At 42.1% G+C, this 24,534-nt stretch overlaps 1 protein-coding gene across 1 annotated transcript in view; it reads right to left on the bottom strand.

Moving 5' to 3' along the window:
• Positions 1–5,111: 5,111 nt before the first annotated feature.
• Positions 5,112–24,534, bottom strand: part of ppargc1b (peroxisome proliferator-activated receptor gamma, coactivator 1 beta) — a 79,327-nt gene continuing 59,904 nt past the window's right edge. The window contains exons 3-12 of the mRNA XM_070836774.1: positions 24,303–24,506; positions 16,673–16,798; positions 13,625–14,684; positions 12,987–13,032; positions 10,489–10,553; positions 9,291–9,945; positions 8,182–8,239; positions 7,711–7,829; positions 6,442–6,569; positions 5,112–5,832 (exon numbers count right to left, since the gene is read on the bottom strand). Of these exons, the coding sequence (XP_070692875.1) occupies positions 5,741–5,832; positions 6,442–6,569; positions 7,711–7,829; positions 8,182–8,239; positions 9,291–9,945; positions 10,489–10,553; positions 12,987–13,032; positions 13,625–14,684; positions 16,673–16,798; positions 24,303–24,506 (2,553 nt within the window). The 3' untranslated portion in view covers positions 5,112–5,740. The remainder of the gene's footprint in view (positions 5,833–6,441; positions 6,570–7,710; positions 7,830–8,181; positions 8,240–9,290; positions 9,946–10,488; positions 10,554–12,986; positions 13,033–13,624; positions 14,685–16,672; positions 16,799–24,302; positions 24,507–24,534) is intronic.

The following is a 24,534-nucleotide window of genomic DNA, read 5'->3' on the forward strand; positions in this document are numbered from 1 at the left end:
TAAATAGACAATAAAATCAATAGTAATGAAAAACAACAAAAACAATGTATGCCCTTTATGTCAAAATATTTTCTTCACCAAAAAAAAAAAACACCCGCTCACATTTAGCAGATTTTGACAGTTTGCAGTCCCTACTATGTGTCTATTTGACATCACTGTTGCCATCGAGTTTGACAGATTACCCATTAGTTTCTGTTTATTGTACAACTGTTGATGTTTAAATGAGAAATCTTTTTGCAGATTAAAGACGGAAGTGGAATCTGAAGCCAGAATCAGGCCGATATTGCAAGCACTTCTGTCCCGGTAGGGGCTAATTTGTTGATGTAGCTAGCTGACAGATACATTGTTTTCCAAACTAACGAAACAGTAAGTGACATAAAAACAAAGAAGAGTTTTCAGTGGGTCATGGCATTGGAAACATGACATTTATAAAACTGACTCTGACGCGGCCGCCAAAAACGTCACATTTTTCACGAGCCACACTCTTTATTGTTGAAGTTCTATTTTTTGGTCAACTTGCCTATCAAGTTTTATGGTTTTCTTGCCATTTTCCATTTTTGTGAAATGAAGATTGGAAAGAAAGGTATTGCATTCTGACAAGGGTAATTCCCTTTGGAAGGATTTTTTTTTTTTTTTTCATTTTATTTTTTTTACTTTTTTTTTATTTATTTGGATTCGTTGTCCATCGACCTAGGACCTAGACCAAGCGGACAGCAGTATTATGTTGAAATGTGTCAACGTGTTCTCAAAACACTGAGGAGAATGGTCAACATCAAAGTTTTCTATAAGAAAGTATATAATCATCTAGATATCTACACAAACACACAAATATATATTCATATATATGTATATACCTTTTTATAATATGGCTATTGAAAAAAGTTTTAATTACGTCAGTAATTATTTAATAATAAACCACATTGGATTGGAAAGAAGTTGAAACAGTAATAATAAAAGCTAGTGGTAGCTTCATTTTCCCCCCAGATTGATTTTTAAGGCTTGCCATGATGAAAAATGGGGTAGTTCCGATGTCATTCACCTCTAGAACAATGGAGGTACCCTCACAGGCACAGCACAGCACTGAAGAAATCCCACCACATCCTTGCACTCTTAACATTTTCTCAAATAAATGGAAGCTTCATTGTTGGATGTAGGAACTGTATATGCTGTTCCTCCATGAAAAGGAAGCCAAAGCAACAAGGGCAAACATAATTTTTTTTTTCCCCCACATACATCATTTGTCATGTGGAAAGGTTAGCAAACAGTTAACATTTGCTAAATAGAAGCCTTTTCAGGTAATATTTTGGTCATCAACAAGGTCTTAGTTAGATCTTCTGCTTTTTGCACAGGCATCATTCACAAATGGGTCCAATCAGGCTGCCTTCAGCTTTATTTTCCACTCTACTTTAGCATCGCACGATCTTGAAAATCAGCTTGTTGGCCCATTATACCATTCTGTAACTGTAAAAGTGTCAAGCCCAAAAGCTTCCTTTTTTGGACCATGTAAAGGTGCATCAGTGAAACTGGGATTTCTACAGTGTCTACCTCATCTGCATCAACTAGTGTGGAACTGTAACTGGGTCAAACCAGCGACGACTGTTTTTTCTTCTTTTCCTCCCTCCCTTATTTCTCATACATGTTTACTTAGTAGCTGTTACTGTAATACAAGTGTCCAATGCAACTCAGATTTGAACAAACCTGTGTGCCGTCAAAACGTGGTAATAACATTGTTACGACAGCTTTCTTTCAATGAGAAGAAAATATTGTGAAGATATTTCACTACTTGGGACATTATTTGTGCAAGAGTATATTAGTACGATTTGTTTTGTATAAGTGTTATGTGTTTACGACGCAACTGACCACATTCTTCCTGTAGTTTTGTTTTTGATTTTTTTTTTTTCTTTTTTATGTTTAACAGCAGTCTACATACAGTACAGTAGCCTATTGAATCCGCAGCTCGAAGATTGCCCGTGTCGTAGGTCAACAACCAACCACACACTGTACATTATTACCTCAGGTTTCCGGAAAGGCTGTCTTACAGATAAAATTATTATGTATTGCATTTCAAACTGCATTTAACGAAAACAAAAATTCAAAAATATTTAGTCATTTCATTAATAGCAAAGAAATAGAACCTTCTAGTGTGATAGTCTAAAGGGATACTTGTATCTTTTTTGTCTTTCCTAAACAACAGTGTTGGACTTTGTGTGAAGTCATTTAAACTCATTTTTTTCCCTTAATTTCCTCTCTGTACTGAACAAACATTAACTTATTGGAACAAAAAAACTGACCCGACCATCTCCCAATCTCCTGTCTGATTAGCAATCAACTATGACCCGCCACCTATTAAAAAAACACACAATACATTTTATGTTTACAACGAGGCATAGTGCTATATACACATTTTATATTCATATATTATATTTTCTTTTTTTAATATGTAAACCAGCACATTCTCTCACTTTTTAGTAGTATACATACTAAGCACAAATACTCATTCAGTTGTTCGCAATTAATTTTGTTAAATTTTTTTTGTCCTCTTTTCAAAGTTGACACCTTGTTTCTCAATCAGTATGTATAGCACTAAATTGTTTTTGTTAGTTTTGGACATCAGTGAGCCCAAAGGAGACGCATCCCTCTAGGCCACATCTACTTGCTGTTATTTTTTTTTTTTAAACACTGAATAAGGCGCCTTTGTACTTAGTGTGCGTTCCTAATAAAGTCAAAGGAGAATCGAGTGATGTAAACATTCAATTTTTTGTGTGTGTTACCAAGGAGTTGATTAGATAGAGGAAGGACAAGGAAGAGCAGGGGGAAAGAGGGATTATCTGTTAAAAAGCGGAGACTTTACCAGGATTTGGGAAAGACCTGGAAACAAGGCCTTGAACCCACTGAGAGACAGAAAGCGATAGAGTTAAAGTTAGAGAAAGAGTCGGTCTGCATTTTATTAATATTTCCTAGGCAAGGAGAGGAGGAACAGGGAAATCGGGAGGAATGGTGTGTCCTTGAGGAAAACAAGGAAATGAGGGCAGGGGGAGAAGATTGGGAATCCTCCCCTACAAACGCACTCAAGGACCAACCAACCACCCAACGAGCCACCGTTCGACCCCTCCTGTCCCCTCCTCACCGACCTGCAAGCGCCAGCAGTGTCCGACTCAAACACGAGACAAAGACAAAACACTCAGTTACACGACGACACAAGGTCGAGACTCCAAGAAACGGACACGCTAAAAACCGTTATGAGGCAAGCGCAGGAAAGAGTTAGAGAAAGCGAGATTATTCCCCTCACATGGGGCTTAGTGGTAGGTAAGGAGTCATAGTATTAAAAAAAAAAAAAAAAAAAATCAACCAAAACAACCCCAAACTACCCATAGCCCCCGTCAGCCGGGGACACCCTCACACAGAGAGAATTTCTGACAAAGAACAAAACAAATATTGAGAGACTTATAAAAGAGGAGGGGGGAGAGCATCCAGTTGAATAAGGAAATAAAAATACAGGGGGAGAGCAAGAATGGATGGATGTGAGGTAGAGATGCTCAGCTGATACAGTACCTCCCAGACAAGAACTCAGATTCTCGGCTGAAACTTTTTGTTACTTTCAAGCCCATCCCTTGCCCTTCCCTGGCTGTGTTCTGGGTGGCGGTGTGGTGCCACCGGATTGGCAGGCTTGGAGGCTCTCTCTCCCTTCTTTTTTTTTTTTTTTTTTACAGCAGGTGCTACTGGCTGCGTCAGGAATGTAAATTAGGCGCTACCCGACTGCACCTCAAGCCAGAATCGTTCACATGCAGTCAACCGGATGACTGAGCAAGTCTACCTTTTTAAAGCACCAAAAAGCTCCACAATCTTTGGGCAAGCAGAACTGGGGAAAACATGATGATTACATTCAGATTCTTGAATACATTCCTTTTGAACCAACAGATTCATCTACTTCTAGAAATGGCAATATTCCGTGGGCGGGCAAATTGGTCTTGCCTTCCTTTGCACTCTCAAACCTAATGTCAAGCGTTAATATCACCAAGAAAAAAGGATTCCTAGACAATCCAAATGGTTTCATTCTATTTACAGTACTTTGCCCTGTAATGACTGACGGATTTTTACGCGAAAGAAGATTGGAATGAGATGGTTCGGACAAAGTGCGGGTGTGATGAATTCATACTGAGTTCGTTACTGAAAGCGCCAAAAGCTCCCAACTTTATTTCCCCTTTTCAGTCCTGCTTGCTGCAGTCCAAATGTAAACAGTAACTGTTGCATTGGCTGTGGCATTCGGGGGGTGTCGTTAGGCTGCGGCCTTTATCGGACACATGTTCAGTGGGACCCTATCAAAGATACATCAAGACCCCTCAAGATGTGGAAAAACATTTACCTGGAAGCCCACATATATTCCTTTATAAATGCTGACTAATCTTTTGAATAACCAAACCTTAATAAGAAATTTGACTGTGGCAAATGAATCATATTTCAGAAGCAATTGACAGACTAACTACTCAACAGTGTCTGACAACAATGGTCCTCTGCATTTTGGTGTCAAACTACTTCTAGAATGAATGTCTGGTTGTTACTTAACCAAAAAAAAGTAAAAGCGCTGGGGAACTACTGTAAGACCCAAGCCTGGCATATCATTTTTGAAATTCTGTTGCACTTATTAAAACATAAGACATTTCGAAAAATAAATTGGAATTCACTGGGTATCACATTTTAGCTTGTTTTGTCACAGTTCACAGAATGTGCAACATTTAAGATGAACACTTATCTAATAAATGCTTTAATTTGCATGGGCTAGAAACAAATGTGAGGCAAAATTTTTCCCAGAACCAAGTCGGGGTCTTAAAATATAAAACACCTTCCAAACAGAGCCTGTAGCAGCCAGTAGCAGAAGCCAAAATAGTCAGCATGGCAGAGTTAGAGATCAGAGTCAAAAGGGGGAAAGTGGGGGACAGCGGAGAGATTTACCTCCTTACAGTGCATAGATCAAATCAAGGAAGCACTACAATTACAAAAAGAAAAAAACATGATTTTTTTCTTCTTCATTTTAGATTTGTAAACTTTATCAGTCATCAAATGATTACGTTAAATGTTTTATATATATATATATTCTTTGTCCATAACGCACACACAATAGATTTTAAAATTTATAACATCCACAATTTTTCGCTAAAACAAAGCAGGGTTTTTTTTTTATCTGGTTATATAACCGCGCAACTTCCTGGCGAACATAGCTTTTAGGTTCACCACCCGTGACCGGAAAGAAGGAGGTTTTTTTTCTTTTCTTTTTTTACAAAACAAACAGAACAAAGAACACGCACACGCAGAAACGCACACCACAACGACCAACGCAACGCAGGAATAGCAAGGAATTGCTACAGAGGTCTCTTATGCCCGCTCTCCCAAGGCAGGGCGATGATGTCAGCACAGACAGCTTTGTTATTGTTGTTCAGCAGAGAACTGTATCATTATCATTTGTAGTTGTACCATTGCTGTTAAAAGTCCTATTTCCTTTATTGTCTCTTCACTCCTCCGAACTCCCAGTGGCTTCCTCGTTTTTAAGCAGTATCCTCCGGTGAAAGAAACTTAAAAAACAACAAGGTCCTTATCGTTACTTTATTCCAATGGTAAAAATGTAAACATTTTGCGAGGTTGCCTTGCATGGAGGTACTGAGAGGCCTGTCTGAGGGCAGAGCCGTGTAGGTGGAGGGGTGTTGCTGCAGTTTACTAAGGCTGGCCAGTCAGGGGCACTGTGCTGTCAGCGGTGCAGGGACTTCTGGGCCTCCTTCAGCAGAGTGTCAAAGTCCAGTGCATCGTACTTGCTTTTGACAGGGCCCGGACCTGCCTCATCTATAAGACAGAAAGAAAAGGTCATTGTCAAACAAGAGCGTTCCAACTCAAATTCCTTGTAGAGAACATTTCCCCGGTACAGTTTACTTAAAGATCATTTCAGATGGACTGTGTGTGTCTTAAACCCAGTAAAGGTGCGGTAAACATCTGCCTGTACATTTCAGCTTTGGTGAATTTTGATGTGCAAATTTGTGCCACTCTCCAACTGCAACTGTTATGTCACAAACAAAACTAGCTCCAAAGTTGCAGCAAAACCAGTCAGTAGTCACTACATTACCAGCACTACTAATGTTGCAATGATTGTCAAATAGCTTTTCATTCACCACAGTCGCACCAAAGGGTGACACATTGAAAGCAATGCCTTTAAATGTCACCCAGAAGTAGCTTCACAATGCATTACTGATGCTACGCTTGGAAATGTGAAAATCTTTGGACACATTAGTTGGGTTTTTATAAAAGTCTCGGACACAAGCTCAAAAGTGTTATCTCTCACATTCAAGAGGGGCCACCAAAGTCACCTCGTGAACACTGGTGCAGTTCATGCTGGTTTACTGTTCGATCCACTCATTACTTTGGCTGTGTGTGTGTGTGTGTGTGTGTGTTCATTACCTAGATCTATGTAGCGTTTTCTTGCCAGCCTCCTTAGGCCCGCAGGTCCATTCTGGAAAACAGTCTCCCGTTCTCTCCAGTGTCTTTGAACCCCCGGCTGGCGGATCTTTATCACCCCACAGCGCTCCCTACAACCAGACAGGCAGAGATGGACACACGCACTAAGATCAATCATATGCATCAGTCAGTGTACTCTTGGAATGAAATGGTCCAGTACAGACCAAACCCAAAGCATCTCCCTCATCACTGATCTGCCCCTTGACTGTATATTTCAGCACTATATCCACTTTAAAAGAACAAATGGCCAAAATAGTGAAAGGACAAATGTTTGGGTTTGTCTGCAACAAAAAGAGGGCATCCTTATTAAGTTATTTTTTAAAGTCATATTTAATTAAACCCCATGGGGAAATGTGTCCTCTGTAACTGACCTATTCTATCTATCTAGGAGCAGAAGCCAGCAATACTGAAAGGCCCAGGGCCCGACTCTGGGGGGCCCAGTTCTGAGGTCAATGCCTTGGTCAAGGGCGATAGTATGAGTATTCCTGGTGTCTAATATTTGAATTGTTTTTACTTTTATGAAAACCAGAGCACCTGGAAAATGTTGACTCTAAACAAAAAGTGTGGAGTTTGAACTTCTGTTGGTGTCTCAATGTTAGTACTCAGTGGTCATCTGTGTTCCAGTATGAGGGGCCCCAACTTTTTAAACACAGAAATGAAAATGGTTGCATAAACCTATGATTCAGCATTAGAGCAAAGACAGGAACACCAGAAGCTAAAGCTGCTGCTTCAGTCATTAAAAGTTAGTTTGCAATAGTACAAATGTGCCTGACTTTTTACGATATAGGATACATAGAATGTGGATTTAACAATTGTGTTGCAACAAATCATCAAGATTCGGATTAGTCCCTCAACAAATGCTCCCTATCATTATCTTTTGTTGTGTTCATTGCAGCTCAACACTGTTTCCCACAGATTGCCAGATTACTTCAGTGGAATTGAGACAGGCATTTCTGATGACTGCTGCTAATTACACTTCATTTACCAAACCCAGTAACTCAATTTTTCAAGCACTCACGTCTCAATCTAGTATGAATGACAATAACTTTATCCGACTAATGTACGCCATCTGAATAGAAAGGCTGCAGAGAGTCACAACTGGCAGTACATCTTGCGTACACACAAACCACTACACATGGCACGAGAACCAGGTTTACTGTGTCTTTAAAAAAAAGTTCCCGTATCTCCAGGAATCCAAAACAGGACACTCACTCGTTGCAGATGATGACTTTGCAGTCCTCTGGTTTCCCGAAAACCTGGAAGCGTTTCCTCAGCATGTTCTGGGTCACGCTGGTTGGCAGGTTGTGGATGTAAAACACCTGGCAGTTGTCCTAGCAACAGGGAAACCATGGCAACAGTCAGGACAAAGGACAATACAGAATACAGATAGACATGGGAACTGAAGCAGGGAGTGAGTGTAGGGTGTCTCAACACTTCAAACACTGTGTTCATTTACATGCATTCTATTATTCTGATCTTGCAGCTGCTGTATGTGTGTCTAAACTCAAACACCTATGGGGCATAAGCCATTTTCTTTAAAGGTGTGCTTTATTGTCTTGGCCACTGGTGAGCTCAAGGGTACTGTGGTAGAATTTCCTTTTTTCATTTAAGGCAAAAAAAAAGTATCTATTTCTACAGTATTGCGGTATGCAGAAGGCTGTAGAGCATGCGTGTTCCCCGTACCTCATCAGACTTGGCTTTGTTCCTCTGCTTGTCGTCGGGACAGATCTCCGAGTTCTCACTAAAAGAGGACGAGGAAGAAAAGGAGAAAGCGAGAGAGAGAGAGAGAGAGAGAGAGGATAGAAAGTGAGATAAGGACGGACACAAGGTGAAACTGAAATGTCAGACATGAGGAAACAGGTGAACTGCGGCAAAAAAAGGAGACTTTCTCCCACTGACTGCAGTATGGCATCGCTCTCTTTCCCTTAATCTCACACTCCTCTTCTGTCACTGTCATGTGCAGAAATAAAATGACCACTGACTGTATTCTACGTGAGAAGAGTCAAGTCAGACTGTAACTTACTCAGTCAGACTCTAGGATGGAAAAAAAGTACTGACTTTATTCTTACTTAGACGGGGCGGTCCTCAATTAAAGTGTCTACATGAGTTGTCTATTCTATTCATACTGTATTTCCATTTACATGCTACAGATAAGAACACAGTTAATGACTGAATACATCACCTTCACTGTGCTGTGCATTACCCTATGTACGTGCAGAAATTAATTGCTGAGAAACGCACCAAGTAAAGGTACTGAATCGTAACGAAATTTTACTTAAAATTTGAAAGCAACAAGGTTAGTAGTTGGTCACGTTGCTGCCGTGCAATTAGGAAATGCAATGTAGAGGTCAGAGTTCAACCTTTTTTTTTAGGCTCGTCTCAGGGTTGGGTTAAGATATAGTCTGTGGTGTCTCTTACTATAATATCTCTTCATTCAAATCTTCTACCCATTGTTTTTTGCAGCTACAGAAGAATAGATTCAGACTGAGGAGTCTGTGTGGTGAAGCAGTTGGTTTGCCGTATGTGGCACAATATGCTCAGAAAACTCCACTAAGGAGTCAGACTGTATGAGTGAGCGTATGAATGTCTAAATGCCCTTCAATAATGCAGAATTGTTCCTTCTTTCTCTTGGTGTTTCTCTTTCCTCTGGTCTACATTCTTCTACCACATGCTTCCTTTCCTCTGTCTATCTGACGCCTCCCTCTGTATTTCACTATTAATCTGATCTCCTTGACCCACATCTTCACACCTGTCCTCTCCCTCGTCTTGCACCTACTGTCTCTCTGTCTCACCTGGAGTCTGTCTTGCTGGCAGGAGAGTCGGGACACAGGTGGAGGACGGGCGAGGGTGAGCGAGATGCAGATGAATGCTCCGCCTCTTCCTCTGAGACCGGTGGTGTGGCTGCTGACGACTGGCAGTCTGACGGCAGCGATGACGATATCACCATTGTCACTGTCTGCTTCTCGCGTGGTTCTGCCACTTCCAACACCACCAGCCTTTCCCCGCTCTCCTTGCCCTTTCCGTCTGATACCTGATCGTCAGCTGCTTTGGATGATTGGGTGCCAGCGCTCCCTCCTTGTGTCTGCAACATGGCCCCGAGCATGGCAGCGCTTCGCTTGCGGCTCTCCCCGAGGCTCAGCGCACAGTAGTCGTGGTCGCCAAAGGTGCGGTGGGTGTCACTGTCACCGGCCTGGCCCATGCGCCGCAGTTGTGCGTACAGCTCTGTCTGCTCTGGAAGCTTCCGCTGGTGGTGGGCGCGGCTCAGCCAGGATGAGCCCTTAGTGGCAACGGCGGTGTTTGAAGCCGGGTGAACAGGCTCGCTGCCACCTCCTCCACTATCGCCGCTGCTGCCACCACCTGCTCCTTCACCACCTTTTCCTCCCTCTGCCGGTTTGAAGAGTTCATCCTCCACCGGTTTATGAGGTGGGGTGGTGGGAGGGGTGAGACCTGAGGGGGAAAAGGAAGAGGTACTCACATGTTCAGGAAATGAACTGAGCCTTGACAAAAAATAGTCCAAACCCCCTGCATAACCAACATGAAGTTTTTACAGTTCAGTTTTTGAATGGATTAAACACATAACATGTTAATTATTGCCCTTTGATGTACTAATATGCACATTTTGTTATGTTTGGACATAACCAGGTTCGCCGTTTTCCCCTGTTCTCAAACTTTATGCTAAGCTAACCAGCTGTTGGCTCCAACATAATATGCAATGTACAGATATAAGAGTGATAGGAGTATAGAAATAACAGTGGTATTGATCCTTTCATATAACTCTCTACAAGAATAAGCGTTATTTCTCAAAATATTAAACTATTCCTTTAAGACACTTGACAGACTTGACATCTCTGTTGCTGCTTTCTGTTACTGTTAATCCCACAGATTCGGTCCCACTATAACCGTTCCTAATGACTGTATCTTTAGAGCTGTAACCTGTTGACATCGATGTATATCCAAACAAACACCTGAGTAAACATGAGATGTGTTTACCTGCCGTTCCACACAGATCCACACTGAGCGTCTGCTCAAAAGGCTTGGTGCCGTACTGGGACTCTCTGGCGGTGAGAAGACAACAGATCAAAGGTGAGAGAGAGAAATTGAGGTTTGCTGTGTCATGTTGGAGTCTGTTGTATTTTTCAACCATTCAAGTCCAATAACAGCCTTAAAGGGTTCTCAGTAAAAGCTCCTTTTCCCACTAAAATAAAAACAGCACAGTTTCAGCTGATGTCTGCTGAATGTGAATTATGTTTCTCCCTGTAAATGGTACTGGCGCTTCTCCGCGCTCCTCATTTCTTATCACAACAACCATATGTACTCCTCTGTCCTCTCTCCTATTCTTCTTCTGCTTTCTATTTCTGGCTGTCTGTTTCTCCAGTTGCCATGAAAGGCAGGAGCGGTGCCGAGTGGATTGGCTTCAGGCGGGATATTACTTACCCACCAAAGAGAACAGGAGAATAAAATAATAAAAAAAAAAACACAAGTTTTGTTTTTGTTTTTTTGGTGAGTGCTTCAGAAGACAGATTCATTTAGAAGATGGACGGATGCCAGGGGTGTTTACAAGAAAAACATTCAGCTTTGTGACTGGCTTGAGCTGGAGAAATTCCAGGGTTTGAGGCTGGACGGGTGGGGAGGTTAATTCGGAAAAGTAAGAGCAGCGAGGGCACTCTGTCTGGCAAAGATTAAAATCTGAGTAAGCCCGCCAGGGGCCCCCGATTCATTAGGGATGTTGGAATAAAATCACTGAATTTGGGCCTGGTTTATCTTGTTACAAGTTCAGAATATTATACAGTCTTATGAGATTATACATGACATGACTGCAAACCGTGCTTACTGATATGCATTAAAATGAATCCAGGCTCTCTTTTTGAAGCATGAAGACAATTTTGTCATTTTGTTCACATTCTTACTGCCTTACAACGTTTCAGGTGGTGTGAGACTCAAAATCCGGTCTGGTCTAGATGGTCCTGTCGAACTTTGATGTGCTGAATGTAAATGTGTACATTAGTATTGTGTGTCACTCGGCTGTATTAATGTTCCTTCTGAGGTTTTAATCCTGCCAACACCAAATCCCCAGGACAAACTTGTAAAATGTAAATTTAAAACATGTAAAAATTTATTAATTATGGACTAGTGCCAGATTGTGAAGCACTGGATTATGTAATTGAGACAATGAAACAAACACCCAAATAGGATCAAATCAATTAGTACTGAATTTTAGAAATTACAGCAAAGGTGATTAAAGCAGTAATTTGCATGTTTACAGGCTTTAGATTAGTTCAGCTGAAACAATCCTCTGCTCCTTAATGGAATCAGTCTCTCGCTCAGCACTCATGAAGAAACAATTCACATGATGTTGAATGGTTTTCCTCAGCAATGTGGAACTGTGGCTCCCATTCAATCCATTTGGAACTCAGACACAAAGCGGAGAAACATAACCTGGAAAAACACCCCAGCCATGTTCTGCCGTACAGACAGCACAGCCATTTTACATATTCTGTGTCAAAATAACAAATGAGAGCAAATTTATCAGGAGGATCTGGAGGGATATAAGCTTATATTTTAAGTTAAAATCTTCCACTTTGGCTAGATCTAGATCATAACCTACTTGCAAAATACATCATAAGCTAACTTCACAGCTAAAGTTGGCAATCATAGCTTTTAGTGTAATCTTTCACTGAGATGCATACTTTGTTGGGTTTATCTGGATTCCTTTCAATAACATTAATTCTCACTAAAGATGCACTTAACTTCTTTTATCAGACCCAATAGTGAGCCCAAATGAACAATTTTACAATAACAGACTTCTGCTGGGGTCATTTAATAACAAGCAGGTGCTATTTAATGTTTGCACTTGTCTGGGATGGCTTGTGAAGTGCAAATATCTACCACTATGAATTTTAAGAGCCAATTTACATTAAGGTCTACGCCTACCATTTCATTAGAATGAAATATGTTTGCCATTGCAGGGTTTCCCAGGAGACATCTACCGTCCACCTGGCTGCTCTGCAGAGGCCACTGCAGCCTAGCTACAGCTTAGCTATAATCAACATTTACTCACAGTAGTAAACTCTTGGTCAATAATTAGCAATGCAGTTTTAATGAGTCATTTTGAATTATTTGGTTATAATCTATATAGTCGAGTATCTTGCACACAGATGTAGCCTTTAAGTTTCCTAAGTAGAAGCTGCATTTTAACTCAGTCCTCAAAAGAAATGATTTAAAAACCTACACTTTTGAATTCTTCTAAGCTTATAAAATAGCTGGTTATGAGCTGGTAGCTATTTTTTTTATTACAGTACAGTTTTATGATTGCACTAGGGAGGATTAAAAACAAATGTGCATTAAGAGGGCCAGGAAAAGACACATTCATAAAGCATGTTTCTGCAATGTACTCTGCTACTGCAGGCTAAATGCTGTATGAAAGACTCTTTTATGAAGCTACTAGCATGTGATGAAACACAGCAGGTACTTTACATAAAGATACTCACCCTGTGGACTTGGGGTTGAGTGGCAGACAGAGGCAGGCTCGCTTTTCTGCAATCAGAACAAAAAGCCAGTTACGGCCATGCATGACACTACATGCACACTCAGAAGATGCGTGTTGAATGTCTTTATGTGTTTGTGTCTACGGTTACAATCACACTGCAACTGAGTTTCTCAAAGCACCCGTCATGTGACTCAGATTAATAATCAGTGTGATCAGCAGTCACATTTCCTCAACTCTGGTCTGGATCTCATGGATTATATTTTACATTAACTTTCTATGTTTATGTGCTTTGGTTTTATTGTCATTTTAACCGTCTTGACTGGTTTTATTCTTTTGTAAAGCACTCTAACGTTAAGAACACATACGGTTTATTACTACAAGAGCTACAGTGTATGTGACTATTACTACGCTCACATCTCCAAGCATATTAGGTAAATCCCACACCATTCACATTGTCACATTTCTCCACTACAGTAGCTTCGTTAAGCCCATGCTGCACAGAGGATGCACAGAGACACGACAAAAATGGAAAGACAGCCACACAATGAACCATGAGATATGGATTACAATTAGAGTTATCCATATAAAACCTGATATCAGTGGCTGTAAAGAAAAAAAAAAGCCTGTAGTCCATCTCACCGCTGTGGCAGCAGGGTTTGGTCGGCTCCGTTGTACCAGTGCTGTTGTCACCTGACGTTAGCTGCTCTGGCTGCACCTCTGTTGTGGTTCCCCCTCCTGCTTGGGTCGGTAGGAGTTTGACCCCTGCTCGTCCCTCCTCCTCCTTGTCCTTCCACTCTCCTTCCCGCGCCCGTCCAGGCCGCAGCCTCTTGGCGAAGCGGCTGGGGAAGGAGGCCAGCCGTCGGGAGCGCCGAACTGAGAAGGAGCCGCTGTCCTCTGCTGACTCCCCTGGGCTTTGAGGTGTCTCAGAGGAGCAGTTGTTCCTCTCGGGGGAGGAAGAGTCTTTACGAAGCTCCAGCTTAGGGGCGGTGAAGCTGGGGGAAGGGGCTGGGGCTGATTTAGCTGGGGCAGAAGGAGCAGATACTCCTGATCTGTTGGGGCTGTGGGAGTGGGTGTAAGGAGGGCTGTGCAGTCTGTAAGGCTTGCTCACGTCGAACGAGCTGCTCTGCTGCAGGAGCTCACGGAGAAGGGAGTTTGCCTTCATCTCCCTTCGCTTTGCAAAGGGGAGCCTCCTTGGGCCATTGTTAGCTGTCCCATTCAAGCCCCCACTAGTCCCAGGAGTAGCCACCAAGACAACTCTGCTATGAGAGTTTGTGGTAGCCAGACGGGAGGCTTCAGGTCTGGCCCGAGGCCTCTGGAGGTCTCGGTCCTTTCGCTCCCAGCCCTGCTGCTTGCGTGAGGGCAGGCAGTAGGTGTGCATGTACGTGATCAGCTCCACCACTGAGTGCAGCTCTTTTTCTGAGCTGAACTGAGGCTTGGCTGGCTCAGTGGGGACGGCAGCCACCACTGCCACACCCTCCACCTCGCTGCTGGAAGACTCCTCTTCTTCTTCCCCTTCCTCCTCTTCATCCTCCTCCGACTCACTGTCCTCGTCCTCCTCTTCTTCTTCTTCGTCCTCCTCTGTGTCGGGGGCCGGGGTGTCCTCCGAGTCCTGGGCTGTGGTGAGGTGGCGGTGGAGCTCAGTGCACAGGCGGCCCACCGGACGCACCGCTCGGGGCTTCCGCTCCTGAGGGTGGTCACTCTGAGGGGGGAGACACACAAGCATGAATACAGATGCGAGACTTTATCCTCAAACTTTTCGCTCTCTACATGTCAATAACAATTAGCCAATAGCAGTTACATTTCAACAAAAATTTGATTCTCAATTTTGTCCATATTTTGCATTCCATTTTTGTTACAACCACATTATATTTTTAAATCAAAAATCAAAAAAATGCACCTTAACTGTATATCAGTGTTTCCCTTTGCCTATTTTAAACATTATTATTTGTTTTTGTACACATTCAACGGTGACTTTTGACCCATCTAAATGCAACATATCATCTATCTGGGCTTCTTTCAATAGACATCGATGCGAAATGACAACCTTGGAAAAAAGCCCTCTGTCTTCGACTCTGACACTAAACCTTGACATTTACTATTGATGTTTTAGATTAAACAGTTCATTTTCTATCAAACTTCAGCTGCGCAGAAAATAACTCGCCACACTGTTTACAGTTGTTACATGGGAAAGAGAAAAATGAACCACCAAACAACAAAAACAGACTCGTGAACGTATGGATGTATCTTCAATTTCCTGCCCTGGATACAGGAACATTGAGAACACAGCAGTAAATTTTGCTTCCGACTTCGTGAGGGATGAATCAGTGTGCAGCTGCGATGAAATGGCTGATTCTATATTACTCATAAAGAGAGAGGAGTGGGAGAGAGAGAGAGAGAGAGAGACTATGATTCAATGTTGCCCTTTTGCCCTGTCAGTCAATACTCCTGCCATCTGCCACAGCAAAGCCGCACTACTCTAAAACTAAAGCTCAGACACACGCACATGCACCCTGCCAGCACCAGCGAGGTTAGGAGGGTGTGTGATGGATATGAGCTTGGCTTATCCCCACGCTGCATCTTGTGGGTACTTTGTATCCTCCTTGCTGGAGCCACAGTGGAAGGCTGTGCAAAGGTTCACTGTGCTTTATGCTTGTAGAAGATAAATGACTGGTGTTGTAATCAATGGCCACTTGAAGCACAATGCTAGCAGCTATCCAATTACTGCTAAGTCATACAACAGTAGCCATTGTAGATGTCCTCTCTTTCCCAACACCACATCTATCGTGGGCAGCAGCTGAAGGTCCCCACAAGCTTTACGGCGCAAAGAGTTTCTCATCTAAAATGAGATATCTGTCATTTGGAAAAAAAAAAAAAAAAAAAAGCTGTTGTACTAGCTAGAGAACACCTAGCTGGACTTTGAAAAGTTTGCTATTTTTTTCCAATTCCTCTCAGGAGTAGGGTTTCGCTAATTCAAGTCCTTCAAGGCTAAACCTGATGGCTATCATTTATGTATAGGAGCAACTTTCAAAGCCATCCATGAGCCTGACATCAAGCCTGGTCTGCGACCTAAAAAATGTAGGCAACTAAAACTATAGTTCAGTTTTAGGAAACATGTGGTCATAGTTAAAAGTAAACAATGTTGACTGTTGGTAGGAACTAGGATAGAAATGGTTGGTTCTGGTGTCAAAGTCAGACCTGCTACATTCCTCTATCTCCTCCTTTTGGTTTAGAGGGAGAGAACAGCTATTATTTGCATGAGCACAAGAGGTGACTCAGATCATTTCAGGCATCTAAACAACCAAAATGCTGATATCTGTGCTATGTACTGGTCTGACTCCAAGTGCAGATGCTTGAGAACCGACTTTTGCAGAGCCAGTGATGCTGACTGAAGGCCCAAAATGCAACAGTGAATTACTTCTGCCTTAACTCGCCACCTCTGAGGGGAAGTGATTGGAAAAATCCAATTTTGTTATCTCGCCAGCTCTCAGAAGACACAGGGAATGAGGCGTTAACTCAGGAATGTAGAGATGTGTGTCTGGGGTTACAACAGAACAGACTGCTAAAGTTCAGCTTCACAGGCTGACAAAGACTGAGGGAGGATGGAGCTGTATTGCAAGTGAAGGGAGAATAAAAAAAAAAACAAATCTACCTTTTATCGACAGATAAAAACAGTAATTCATGCCTCACCTTGACCAGAGGTCTGACCGGCCGTAGGTGCAGGCTTCTGTTGCTATAGCGATGTCCGTGGACTCTATCTTTGTGTGCATCGATGCCCGTGGGCACGTTGGGAGGAGTCAGGAGCAGCTTCTTCAGCTAGTGAGGAAGAGGGCAGGAGAAATCGGTTACTTTACAAATTAGTATCTGACATATTTAGTTGTACTCATGACGACCAAATACAAAGTTGGAAATCTTTCAAACTGACACCAATTTTTGAGTCCTTGCTTACTTAAAATGATATTTAGGATTAAAAACTTGTCATGGGGTTAAGATTAGTCTTGATGTTACCATGTAAACAAATGTAATCAATTCCAGCGCATAGTAAAACGGGTCTGTATATAAATGGAGGGGAGGGGATGTCTGTAGTAAAATATTGCAGCTTTTTACCCATTTTATTCAGAACACCAAAAGAGATGAGCTGAAAAAATAAGAAGGCTCTATAGCAACATGAAAGAGTCCAACATGTGGCTACTTCAGTCTTTTCAATTTTCAATATATATTCTGTTGGCTGTTAACACACTGCAGATGGATGTTTGTACAAGGGAATAATGTGCAGAAGAGGCCATGAGGTTATGATACTGTACATTTATCATGTCCTGAAAGCTGACAGCTACATGGCACAGTCACGTTTCCCATTAAAGAGCTAGATTCAGCCATTTCTCTCGCTATAGGGACATGGAATATGACTACTGCTCCTTCCTCCTTCGCCTCCTTCCTTCCATCTTAGCAGTCTTGCCTTTTATCACCTTAGCTGTTCTTTTTCTCATCCTACTTCTTCCTCTGTCTCCTTATGTACCAACACCCCTTCTTCCTGTCTTCCCATATTCCTCTAAAACCTAGCTACACCCTCTTGTCCTTTCCTTTAATCCTTGTCCCGTCTTCCATCTCCTTTTCTCCTTTTCCATCCATAAATCTTCGCTACCATTCCCTTCCCATTTCTCATCTTCACTCTTTCTCTCAATCCCTGACAACCACCCTCTGTTAAACCTATGTAATGTTACATCAGCTCTTCAACTGTCCTACTCCTTCTCTCCATCACCCCCCATTCATCACCCCCAACTCTTCCATCCCTCTTTTCTGTGCTCTCCCTTCTTCGGATCAAACAGGATACAGATACAGATAGGAAACGGAACAACCCCCTCCCGAATCCTTCCCTGGGTATTACCTTTCAAATGGATATTAACGCAACTGCTCCTCATTCTCTACTATCCTTTCATTGCTTTTTTTTCATCTGTCTATTCATCCATTCATTCCAGTGCCTAGCTTCATGACAGGGCTATCAGCTGATATAAATCAGCTTAGGGAGAAAATCCCCCACTAAGCTGTGCAGCGTTTGCTCCAGAAGCAGACGATGTGGAAAATACAGATGTGGTAGGAATGAGGATTGGAGCAGTAGGATATACTCTACCAGAGCTTTATAACTACAGCAACCTACAGCAAAGGGCAAAGGGCGAAGGGCGCTGCTTTAGGTCGGCCAGAGTGGAGGTCCTCATCTCTTTGGAAAAAGTGACTGTGGTCACCTGAAACAAAGCCACACCTGCTGCAGGTGAATACAGTCACTGAATTGTATTACACTGAATATGATTTGGCCATTGCAGTGGAGGTGAGGGAAAAGTGTGTTTCTTTGTTGTGAAACACTGAAAATTGCTTTAGTACATCAGCCTGCTGGCTAATTAGAAATAGATGACTATTTTACATTGAACTGAAGAACAGACAGAAGCACTATGCACTCAAGTAATCGTTTTGAAAGCAATTTACCTAATCAGACTGTTTTCACTTTCACTCTTAATCGACTTGTAAATTGACTGACTAGGCATAAAACCACCCTACAAATGTTTTATTTAACCAGATGTTGTATATTCATTAAGCTATGACATCGAACTATCCACTGGTATTCAACAATGGCACCAGGACATCTTCAAAAGTATACATTAATCCTGCTGGCTCGCCTGTAGTTCAACTTTATATGGGGAAGTACATATATCTGAGAAGGGCTCTTAATACCACTTTATGGGCGTTTTGGGTTGGCATGCACCCTTATGAGAAAGTAATGTGAAACATTATATAATGAAAAGTTATAAATCAAACTGATGAGGTATTAAAAAGATGCTTCTTACAACAAATAATTGTTCATAATGGTGGTTGTTTGCCATAAAGCTACAAATCATTGTCCATACTGTTATTTACGTCACTATCGGTGTATCTTGCTGTTATGCTTTAATGAATACAACATTGCCACCAAACAAATCTGGCTGTAACTACAGAATACTATCTGGGTCAAATGACTGACAGGATGATCGCCTGCATCACTAATGGGGCCACCACGGCCCTTTGTGGGCGAGCCAACTTGGCTCAGTGTGTGTGATGATGCTGCTCTGTGAGTCCCATTGAGGAAAGTGAAGAGGATACTGAAGGTTTGTGTCTGTGTGAAACACTGAAAACCCTTCGGCAGCATCCGGGCCCCTCAAACGCTCTACTCTTCTCCGCTCTACTCTACTCTACTCTGGACGCCTTCCAGAGCTCCACTGGCAGCATCAATGGAGGCCTTGTTCGGTGGTGGGACAGACACACACACACACACACACATTTATATATAAAGAAAAAGTGGAGGTGCGACTGCAATCACAAAAGAATATAGTGACATACTCATTATGTTATGTAAAAAAACACAATGATGGAGCAAATACACTTGGAATGACAAGTGCAAATACAAGAGGAAGAAAAAATCCAGATAACTGAGCAGAGAGTGTAATGCAGATGTTTCCATAAAGGCCTCGCTGAATGGTTTTAAATAGTATGAAAGCTAAGTGAGTCATGCTATGGCCGTCACATGATAAACACCTCTGGGGGATTTTGAGGCAACAGCCATCATTAAAGCACCAAATGAAGAAATATATTCTCTCTAGTATATAGACTCTCTAGTAGAGTTCAGAGACTTGGAGAATGTGATAAGGAGCACTGACTGACTGACTGACTTATTGAGAGATGTTATGTGTTTTTTTCCTTTAATTTGTCACCCATCTGTATTTCCTAATACATTTCCAATTGCCTGGTTTCCTTTAAAGATATTAGAGATCTTAATCAGTTGCAGCGATTTGTGTATAACTTATCAAAACATGAATATAAGATAACTGTGATTACATTCCTTTTGTTGATTAAATTGTATGAAGCCTTCAAACCCATTTTCTACATCTACATCTACATGTATAAATACATCATTTAAATTACACAGCAATAAAAAAGAATAGATTTGGACTGAATTAGAGTTACGACTACTTAATACGTTTGAAATTTTCACAGGTAATGCAGATATCTTTAATCTGAGTCAACAGATTGGCATGTGTATTGTACATGTACAGACAGACAGACGGACAGACACACACACACACACACACACACACACACACACACACACACACACACAGCAGTATCACTTCTCACCAGTAGAGGGCAGCGCCACACTCAGGCCTGAACATGGTGACAGCAGTCATGTGACAGTAAACTACTCAACTGATGGAAATAGAGGATGATGAGCGCGCACACACACACACACACACACACACACACACACACACACACACACCTGGAAGCTTCAGTAGAGTAAACAACATAATGTTATTACACTAGGTTTTTCTATGTGAGTGGATGTGAATGTCAGGTTGCTATTTTTGCCACTGATAGTATGCGCAATGGAACCAGAGTGAGGACGCAGGAGGATATGATACATATACAGTTAAGTGAAATATTCTGCTCTCTGTCGGGGGTCAGCCCTCAGATTACTGGAGCCTAACTGTTTGAGACATTGCATGTCAGACCAAGTGACAAAAAAAGTTCAAAAAAGTGTATTTTACTCATTATTTTATAAGAGTGAAGCAGAATTATAGTAGTATAATGTAGTAAATTTTGGGGGGGTGGGAAGACATGGAAAGCATGAACTAACCATGCAGAAAAAAGAAAAACAGCGGGTCACTAAAGAGCTCTGTTATAAATACAGGTACTTGTAGTTGTGTAAACAGCATTTTAACATGTTAAAGGTATTATTACAGTTAAGTAGCTGCTACAGGTGAATAGAAGGAGTCGTAGTGTAGTTATTAACAGAGCCAGTGAAGACGAAGGAGACCTGAAATGCTAAAAATGGCAACATTCCCAAACTCAAAAATTTAAATTTTAAATAACAATTAATAATAAAGAACGATTACATTCCTACTGTCAGCTGCTCACTTGACAATTCTTGGTTGATCGTAAGTGGAAAAAAAAAAAGACATTTTTCTGTTCACCAGTGTTCCTGACATATCTGACAAATCATATTTGACATCTCATAACTTTAGATGTGGAAAACTCTGAATGCCCCAAAGTGAGTGGAGACTTGGCTCGTCTAGTCACAAACTTGCTGCCTGGAGGTGCTGCGAGATGATGCCCAGGGGAAGTGAGTTTCAAAAGTTGTAGCGGTGGCGGATGTAGAGATAGAAGGTAGAAACTGTAGTAGTAGCCTAGAAGCAGCAACAGCAGTAGTAACAGTAGTGCTAAGATGTAGTTGTGTGACAGAAAATGGGACCTGTGTGTACGTGAGGAAACTTTTGGAAAACGGTGTTACCTCGCAAGTTGTCAGAGGAATGAGGTAACAAGCAGTTGACTGAGCGCTGTGTGTCTGGGAATAGAACAGACTTTCTCAGCTCTACTGTTACAGTATTTGTGGAATAACAAGCTGGAATGACATATGCAGTGCTGGTGCAGGATAAATCATGAATGGTCCCTGCGGAGAAAGTGATATTTCTCTTTTTCACGTCATGCAGAGAGGGATGTCATTTGCACCCAAAGTCATTGTGGTGATGACAGAAAATTCCAGGAGCGAAGCTGACAGATGATGTAAGCTTGATGGAAGGGTTTTCTACAGTGACTTGACTGCACCTAATCAGATTCTCAGGATCTAACTATCCAACAGAACCTAGCACTTCACATTTGACCTTCACTGTCATTTCTTAGTAAATGGAGGTGGAAACGGGTAAAACTGGCAGGCGTAACTGATTAACCAGCCTGCAATCATTCTGATTTGACTTATAACCAAGGAGTCTTCAGGGTGAAACAAGGGCAGTCATATGTGGGGCCACAATGTTTTGCAACACAACAGCAAAGACGATGGCAGCTGGTGGTTTGACCGCTCAGTATCACTGACTTGTTTTGGACCAAACAACATGGCATTTAACAGCAACAAAACCAATTCTGTCTCACTGCGTACTGTTTGCTGTCACTATGTCACCAGTGGTTATCACTGCAAGGCTTGACATTTTTTTGGCTTCCTCAACTGCCAAACTATCCTTATTCCTGTGCTGAACCATCTAAGGTCATTAGAGTCATCATCATTTCCACCAATTTGGAAAGAATGCCCCGTCCTCTGGTCATTTTTCTCTCTGATGCTAGTCATTTAGATATACAGAAGGGTGGGATGTGACGCTTGATTCCAGCTCCTTAAAGCCTGTAAACTTTGAAAGCCGTTCTAAGGATAAAACAGGTGGTCCTATTGAGTCCTGTTGCTCATTTAGTTTACTTCCTTGAACCTCAAGTGTTGCTAAATGTCCCACCTTTCATTGTAGAGCTTAACAAACCTCCTCCATCTTCACTGACAGAGCTGTTTTATAGAACGACTCGGTGTGTAATTGCAAATGGGGAAGGCAGTGCAGCACGGTGAATATTTAAGCTGGAGTTATTCAGCCATCCAGGATGACTCATGGCCGCCGAACAATAGTATCTTTGTAGAATGCTGCTAAATCAGAGTGCACAAGAAAACCCTGTAAGCAGCCCCTTTGCTGTGAAATTTAAGTCAAATTAAGGAAGCAGGCTGGATTCATCTTGACAAGTGCAATAAGGCCACATTACAGTCATAATCATAAGCCATTTATTGCAGTGAAATAGTTTCCTGCTTCAATTAAGCTCCAGAGCAGGCCTGCATTCTTCTGACAGCAGAGTGAACCGAGGGGAAAGTAGGGCACAATATTCACTGGAAAGGGATACAGCAATTTGTTGTTCCTGCATGATGAGATGGACGTTTTGTGTTTTTTTGGGGGGGGGGGATGTGGTTCAGTTGCAGGCAGGAGCTGATAACGGGGGGGGGGGGGGGGGGGGGGGGGGGGGGGGGTACAGGGTGAGGGGAGAAAAACAAAGTTTGTTCCTAGAAGTCTGGTTCAGGGAATGATGGAGGGGCCTCGAGAAAAAAAAAAAGACAGAGAGAGAGGCATCCAGCAGCACTGTGTGAAAAGAGAGAGAGGGGGGGGGGGATGGGGTTGAAAACAAGCAAACACATAAACTGGAGCACGTGCTGGAGGACCACACACACGTTGGGTTACTAAACTTGTGAGGACTTTTGACTACTTTTACTCCTGATCCTAAAACCCGATCCAGAAAATAACATGAGTGTTACTGTCCTAGTTTTGGCAATTGTGTTGATCAGTAATGATAATAACTGCTGAGATCTGAGGGCATAAGAGCATTGCTACAATAAAGTTAGGAGAAACAAGATCCAAGCTGTAGTAAGCCTGAATTATCCTTTAATTCCAGCTCTGTCTTTAGCTTCTGCCTTTCTTTAAACTAAATATCTTCTAATTAAGTCAATTTTCAACAAGATATAGGGCCCTTACCTACGGTTTTTTACCAAAAACAAAAACACACCTTACGTTATTCCACATATTTAAAAAGACTATGTTTTATGATTTGATAGTTTATTTTTCTTTGTCATAATCCATCTTTGACATTGTGGGTAACTGTTGTCTTATTATTTAGGTAGATGTAGCTCATTTTGGGTCTTTTCTCTGTTTGTGCACATGACTTTCTTTTGTTATTTTTATGACATTTGTCTGATTTTAACTGATTCAACAAAAAAAAAACCTTACCCAACTTTTAGTTTCAAATTTGAATATAGCTGCAATCTAATAATACTGGCCTTAAATCAATTGACGACTAAGTATAATTCTAATCATTGCCCAATCATTCCTTGAATAAGCATCTATGACATGTCCTCAGTCTGATGGACAAACTCTATTCTTGTACGGACACGTGGTCCCTAGAAATACAGAAATACAGCACACACCCCACACACACAGGACGGGACTGGATGAAAGGTCACTGTGTGCCTCAGCGCCCCTCTGTTTTCCTGGAGTTAAAGGCAGACTTTGAACCTTGCGGGCCAACAAGGGGAACATCAAGGTTAGCAAATGCAACACAGATTAACATACTGGGGAGAAAGAGAGAGGAGAGCATGGGAAAGGAGAGGCACGACGTCGCGGGGGCGAGAGGGGAGGAGTGCTGGGCTGGGGGAGTGGATGGCGTTTGAAGCATATATGAAAGGCTCCACTTCAACAGGCGGCGGTTTTTGAGCTGCCAGAGACTTTTTGATTCGCACACCAGTGATAAATAAAAAGGGACATGAGTGTATTTGAGATAAAGTTCTTAAACAACGGTATATGTTCAGATATTGGTTGCAAAAGTGAGTTCAGGTACCTTAGAGTGAAATGCAAATGAGCGCTCAGATCAGAGGTCCCGCCGTTTATGGCAAATGCAAAAGACAGAAAAACTCCCAAGTTTACAAGAAGTATAAAGGTGTTCTTACTAGAGATGGGTCCTCTGTCTCGGCCCCCAGGGACTGGCTGAAGTCCTCTGCACTGAGAGGAAGATTGTCTTGTTGTTCTTCCTCTTCCTGGTCAGGCTCCTCCCCTAGGGCGGGGAAAACAGAGAACCCGCCCACCTCCGCATCCACCATGCCATCCAAACTGTCGGTCAGAGCGGCCAGCAGAGCCGCATTCTCCTCTTCTATCTGGATGGAGTCAAACAGGTAGAGAGCA

The sequence above is a fragment of the Pempheris klunzingeri genome, chromosome 9 (assembly GCF_042242105.1).
Source record: "Pempheris klunzingeri isolate RE-2024b chromosome 9, fPemKlu1.hap1, whole genome shotgun sequence".
NCBI classification, from domain to species: Eukaryota; Metazoa; Chordata; class Actinopteri; order Acropomatiformes; family Pempheridae; genus Pempheris; species Pempheris klunzingeri.